Source organism: Girardinichthys multiradiatus, chromosome 20, assembly GCF_021462225.1.
Source record: "Girardinichthys multiradiatus isolate DD_20200921_A chromosome 20, DD_fGirMul_XY1, whole genome shotgun sequence".
NCBI classification, from domain to species: Eukaryota; Metazoa; Chordata; class Actinopteri; order Cyprinodontiformes; family Goodeidae; genus Girardinichthys; species Girardinichthys multiradiatus.
Genome location: NC_061812.1, coordinates 26,826,676 through 26,833,437, shown reverse-complemented (window position 1 = coordinate 26,833,437; position 6,762 = coordinate 26,826,676). Strand labels below are relative to the sequence as shown.

The 6,762-nt window shown below is 45.2% G+C and overlaps 1 protein-coding gene across 1 annotated transcript; it reads right to left on the bottom strand.

Annotated features, from left to right (window-relative positions):
* Positions 1–1,461: 1,461 nt before the first annotated feature.
* On the bottom strand, positions 1,462–6,363 carry LOC124856891 (RNA-binding protein 15-like). Its single transcript, XM_047347837.1, has one exon. It carries the CDS (start codon positions 6,033–6,035, stop codon positions 3,504–3,506), a length of 2,532 nt encoding a protein of 843 aa, XP_047203793.1. The 5' UTR covers positions 6,036–6,363; the 3' UTR covers positions 1,462–3,503.
* Positions 6,364–6,762: the final 399 nt, after the last annotated feature.

Genomic DNA, 6,762 nt, shown 5'->3' with positions numbered 1-6,762 from the left:
AAAATAAAGACATTTCTTCAAATCAGTTTCTCGTCTCTAGAACAGATTCCCTGAGGACCCGAGGACAGATGAGTGTTGTTTGGTTTCTAAGTAAATCTTGTTTTTATACATATTTTAATCAACCATTTCCTGAGATTTTAATGTCATCTTCTTACTCACCTTTTCAGCCAAATTTTTCTTAAAATTTGTTTGGATTGCAAGTTCCACTATTGTATAAATGTTCTCTTACATCTAAATTTGTTTTAATACTTTATTTTAATCTATTTAATTGGCATTTTATAAATAATATTCTTAGAGTTCTTATACTATGGGAAACTGGGGTGTATTTAATGCTTTTAGGGGCTATAAATCAGATAATTAAATCTAAAACTCTTATTTTGAACAAGATATTAGCTATTTTAACTTCCTCTCTTTGCTTATGCACCAAAGGCTTAAAGAAACATTCCTGTTAGTCTCAAGCACATGGCATAGACAAAACAGGAAAACCTCAGCTAAAACAAGTAACATATTCACTCTGTCCGTGGAAAAAATAAATGCTGGTTTTGTCACTTGTTGAATCACCTCCTCCATATTTAGCAGGAATTAAATAGGACAGATCAGGTTTAAAGTTACTTTTAACACTGCAATACGTACCCAGTCGCTGCTTTAAGGCCATTTCCATACTTTACCAGGGGAAACGAAGCGTGTACAGCCAGAGGTGCTCCAGAACCATTCAGAGACAGAAAGGTGGCCCTTTTAAACCAGCTGCTCGTCCCGGACCAGCATTGTGTGGAGGAATGATCCAGCAGCAGGTTCTGACAGCACGGCATTCATCGCCTCCCTTTCATTTGCAGTTTTAAGTGCATGAATCACATTAAAAGAATCGACTACAGTTTAAACTCTACAGGCAATCTTTCCTCTCCTCCTGCTTCTTTTCCAATTTTGCCGCTGTTGCACTGTCTGGTGTGTGAAGTCTGGCCCTAACACAGAGGCCCTTCCTCTTGAAAACTCCAATGCAAGATCTATACATACAAACACCGCTCCTTAATCTGCTGCAGATGCTGAACCAACTCTCGACAACCAGTGTGGGAGCTGGAGGCGGATGAAAACACCGCTGTCCTTACGCAGGAAGCCTGTCAGATAGAGACGACGCCCGGCGTGCCGTAACGTTGCCCTCTGCTGGTTCTGGTTCTCAGCCAGACCTCCATGAGAGCAGAGGTAACTGAGGTCACACAGTGCCGCTAGACGTGCTGAAACAGTGTTAACAGCATGGCCGAATTCTCAATTTCAATGAAGGCCATTTGAAAGCTCTTCACAAGGAGGGGTCATTCAGTAAAAGTTGTGAAACATGAAAACACAGAACCGAGAGGCTTTCCTCCACTCCTCACTTCCTCTCCTCTCCGCTCTGCTGGGAGAAGCTCCTGCTGTCAAAGTGAAAGCCTCTCCAGTTTGATAAACCAACAGAACAGGTCACAAAAGTTGTCTTCCGAGGCACTCGTCTTTCCCACGAAAGAGCAAATTTATTAAAACAAGATCTATCAAGTGCTTGCTGCACGTTTGCGTGCTTGTCTGACAGTTAGGCCCATCGGCATTGATGTTCTCCACTTCTGATCCAGAAATCCTGAGTTTACAGCACATACTTTCTTTTTTTCTCATTTAAAACAGTACTCAAATCAAAGCATGAAAACCAATCAGTAAAAGTCTTTTCAAATGACGGCAGGAAGAGCCATCGGCGAGCAGCCTCTTCTCCTCTCACGCTTAAGTCCACAAATAGTGTAGTAATATTTCTCTACTTCCAGATCAGATAAAGAGACGGCCATCATGTACATGAAGATCTTCATCCCTGGTTTACATCATCATGTGGTCATACAGTATATGCTTTGTTGGGGTAGGATTAGCAGGTTGTATGACGCAACAACAAATCAAGGCTCTCATTAAACGCCATGTTCAACAAAACTTAATAGACCAATAAAATGATTCAGTGGACAGGATGGAGACAAAGGCAGCAAGGAACACCCCACAGGTGTTACCATGCAAATTACAACAAATCTGTTGTCGTGGGCATTCAAGGCAAGCCAAATTGATATATTGCCGTTTTTTTAGCTGTTTTGAAAATCCACAATGAAAGGAAAATTTAAACCAATAAATAAATAAAAAAATATCCGATCAATGTCTTGCAGTTTGAAAAGAATTTAAAATAATTTAGACAAATGTCTGCCTTCTGTGTCCATCCTCTATAAATACATCTATTGGCGATGCTGTTAGCAGAGAAATTGCACAAGGAAGCCATTCAGGTTACCCGATGAAGTCAAATCATGTGACTCATGGCGCAGGAGAACTTAAAGGCATAGTTTGGATTTTTAGAAAGTGAAATTTTGTGAAGTTTTCGGTTATAGCTCTCTCACCTCCAGCAGAAGGATGTCAGACTGCTGTGAGAAAAGTGAATAAATGTGTGGATTGCAGATTTCAGCCTTTTAAAACAACTCAAACTGAAAGCATTTATATCCAGGGGATATTTGCAGATATTAACAGTCGGCATCCTTACAGATAATCAGTAAAGTCTGTCGCTGCTTTCTCAGCCAAACAACGACCGCGTCGATGCACTAAAGCTACGTTGGCGGAGGATTCAGGCTGTATCAGTCTGCCGGGATCATTTCTGAACAACTGCAAGACCTAGAAAAGCATGATAACATACCTAAAGTTTTCCCCCCGTCTTGGTAGGCTGGGAGCGGTCCCGTGAGGCGAACTGATACAGCCAGCAGCTCCAGAAAATATGCTTTTAGTGTCGTCGTTAGGAAGTTGCTCAGCTGGGAAAACTTAACAGTCTCTTTATGAAATAGTGTTGAGTGCCAATATATTACTAAATCCTATGGAGGTGCTAAAAACCTGCTAAAAAAAGAAGAATCTGAACATTTATTCACTTTTCTCCAAAATCACAGCACCACAACATCTCTGGACAATAGATAAAGGTCCTACTGCAGAAAATATCTTCACAGAACCTTACTTAGGAAAAATAGGAACCGTCCCTTTAAATAACACTTTTTCCATGTTACAAACGTTTCTGTTTTCCATGAACCAAACCGGCAAAACTAGCAAACATGTGAGGTGTTTAGCAGACAATTATATTTTCCTTATCAAAATAAACAATTACAATGTTTTCGATTGAATTCTCTCTCTAATTGTTAAATAAACAGTAAGTTGACAAACGAATTAAATGTATGCCCAGAAAAAAAAAATTTATGTTCTTCCCTGGACAGATTTTTTTCTCATAAGGCAACATATTCATAATAAAGTATGTAATCTGTATGAATGAAGTCCATCAATTTACCATAATATAATATACTTTATCTCACTGTTATATTGCTCTTAATAAAACTTTCGCAGCATGAGGTGAGAGCACTGACTCATTCAGATCAGGGAACTTAAATCAGAATCAACCTACATCGTTTTCTTTGAATTTCCTTACAACTTAACAGATGACAAGTGTACAACCAAAAAAATAGACATGTAATTTGCACTTTTCTTTATGAGGCTCCTTTAATTATGATGATCACCAGATAGTCTTCCTCTGATTTGGCAAAGGCTTTGGCAGAGTCATCTACGAACTGCTGGGAAAACTCACATGGAGGGAATGCGTGCAGAACTCCATTGTGCTCCTTGTCGCGGCCGCCCCCGACTGGGAGGCTGATGATCCCCGCCGCCTCCTTCTGCTTGAGGTAGGACACCAGGTTCTTCAGAGGTCTCTCCATGGAGCTGTTGGCGTCCTCGGTTTTCCCCGGCACGGCCAAGAGGACGGTGTACCCGCTGGATCCGGCAGCCTTGATGCGGCGGCCGACCTCATCCAGCTTGGGCTGGTCTAGGCGGAGGCGTTGGCTTATCTTCAGCTGGGACACCCTTCCCCCAGTGGAGCCCTCCACCAGCAAGGTGGTGGCCATCCTCATGTCCCCATCCAGCAGGTGCAGGGAGGCTGGGAAGCTGCTGTTCTTGAGCAGAAGGACCCCCTCCCAGGCCTGACTCAGCTTCAGTCCATCAGCGCTAGACTTAGGATGCTGCACAGACTTGGATGGGGAGGGGTTTGAGGCGAGATTTTCTGGGCACTGTTCCTTCTTCCCCAGGCTCTTAGAGGTGTCTCCAGCTTTGCGTTTGCTTTCTTTCTCTGTGATGGAATCTGGCTGAGAGGGGCTACATGTTCTTTTTCTTTTCTCCACAAAGCCAGCGTTGTGGTTGTTCTGCCGCTCTTTGGCAGGGGTGGTTCTGCCAGAGCGTGGCAAACGCTCTGGGTCCCCGTCCCGGCTGCTCCCTCCAGGGCTGCGCTCTAAGGAATTGCCATGACGGCGCAGACCAAAGTCACCATTGTCAGGCGAGCGCTCCACCCTCCAGCCATCATCTAAACGTCTCCTTTTGAGGCCAAGATCTCTGCACTGCAACTCCCGCTCTGCTGACCAGCCCTCCCTGGAGCGCCTCTCAAGACGATCTATGGGGTCAAAGCCTGGTTCTCTCATCCTGTCATGGGCATTCAGGCCAGCCCACTCCGCAGATGAATAGGGATCCCTTTCCCTAAAGCGACTAGGAAACGGAGGGGTGCGGTTCCTTACTCTCATAGGCTCAGCCAGGCGGTGGGAAAAAGGCTCGGGGACTAAGTCAAAGTGGGGCAGGGGGAGAGGAAGTTGCATGAACTGCTGCTGGGGGTAGCGATTTTCTGTTTCAGCAAAATCCACTCTAAGTCTCCTGTCAGGGCCGCCGAGAGGGAAACCCCTCATGTGGGTCCATGCAGCATGAGCAGCGTCTAGACTTTCATACTGGATGTAAGCCCATGAATCCCCTTTCCTGTAAGCTATAGTCCTGATGGTGCCAAAGCGGTCGAACTCTTTAGCCAGCGCAGCCACTGGAACCCAGGGACCAAGACCCCCCACCCATAGCCTGGTTGTAGGTTTAGGTTTACCATATCCAATCTTGATTGTACTGTGACCCATCACCTTCCCTGACATGGCCACTTTGGCTCGATGAGCCATGTCCATGTTCTCAAACTTTATGAATCCATAAGTGCTGTTCTGCCCTCTGACAGCACGCTTTATATCCACCTCTGTAATCAGTCCAAACCTTTCGAACGCTCTCCTGATGTCGTTTTCAGTCAAACCGGCTTCCAGGTTGCCCAGAAACAATGTCCTGTTTGCCCTCTGGTCATCCTCAGGACTGAGTAGTTCTTCCTCACGGAAAACAGAACATTCCGGGATAAACGGGGGTCTACCCCTGCCTTCATACAGGGGGAAATCTCTGTCTCTTTCAAGGTCCCTGAGATGAGGAGGTAGTGGAGGAGGTGGAGGAGGAGGAGGTGCGGGGAGACGACCCAGAGCCAGCTGCTGTAACCGGTAGTCCCTGAACCCTGGACTGGGGGGAGACTGGGGTCTCTGTGAGTGGATGTGCCTGTGTCCAGAGGAAAAACTGTCTTTACTAATCGGGGAGTGGCTCTTATGCTTGTTCATGTATACGGTCTCTATTTTCAGAGGCCGGTCATACAGCACCAACTTCCCGCGGGCATGCTTAGCCGCCCGGGCGTCTTCGGGCCTCCGAAAGTTCACAAACGCCACCCTCTCGTGGTTTTCACGGCATATTTTCACACTCACGTCCCCGAACTTCTTAAACTCGTGAAACAACCCGTCCTCTATCTCCTCGTCGTTCAGCTCGGAGCCCAGCTCGCTTATTTTCAGAGTTTTGTACTCACTTCCTGGGGCCGACGGAGGCCGCGGGTCGCTTCGTGGACCGGACCTGGAATTTTCCGCGGCGATGTCAGCGCCACTGTGGGACTTGTTCACAGAGGAAGCCCCGTAGTCGTAGCCGCTAACGGTCCGACTGGACGAGCCGTGTCCATCTGAGTCCCTCATGTCTCTTTTATCGCTGGGTAAACCTCTCCTGGTGGAAGCGCTGCTATGAGCGGAGCCGTTGCTGGCAGAGAGAGTTGTGGTTTTCTTGCTGCTCGGGTAGCTTCCTCCTCGGTCTCTACTATCGTCAGGCCCACGGGTGCGTTTTTTCACCGGTGATCGCTCCTTTCCTTTCATTTCAAGATGCAAACGGCAGCCACTCCAACACACTGATGCACCTAAATATACTCTCTTCACAGTAATCTCCACTAAACTGAAGGAACCTAGAATTATCAGGCGAAATACGTCAGCGCCATGTTGGATAAACTACACCACTGTAATGGAGGTCCCGCCTCCTGTGTGTGAAAGAAGCTGATTGGTTCCGCAGCTTGCCAGTCATATGAACAAGCAAACCAGTTCGCCTGTTATAAATCAGGGTGCGGCTGCTGGACCATAGATTTCAAAAGAGTAGACGTTCCGTTTCCGAGTTGAAGCGATACGTCAGCGAATGCGCCATTTTGGAAGTGGCAAGTTAGGCTTTCAAATCAGTACAAGTGGGGCTTGGAAGCTTAAAGTTCCGAGTAAAGCTAACACCCAAGTTTATTTTCAACTAGTTTTAATAAATCTTTATATGTATATATATATATATATATATATATATATATATAAAGTCGGAAAGTAAGGACAACTGGAACAGGCGCCCTGTTTTTAAATTCACTTACCTGAATTTAACTGTTAGAATATAGTTAATTGAATCCAGTTTAGTTGTAGTTAGACTGTGTTGAGTTTCATCATCATTATTATTGTTATTATGATTGTTGATGTTGATTTTATACAAAATAGATTTAGGGGTCAGTGTGAAGCCCTTTTTAATTTAGCTTTATTACATACTGCATATTGTTATTTTATATTGATTTTAATGTAG

Bases quoted from the DNA above. Each gene is read 5' to 3' on its own strand.
- LOC124856891 (XM_047347837.1), bottom strand. From the start codon at position 6,035: ATGAAAGGAAAGGAGCGATCACCGGTGAAAAAACGCACCCGTGGGCCT.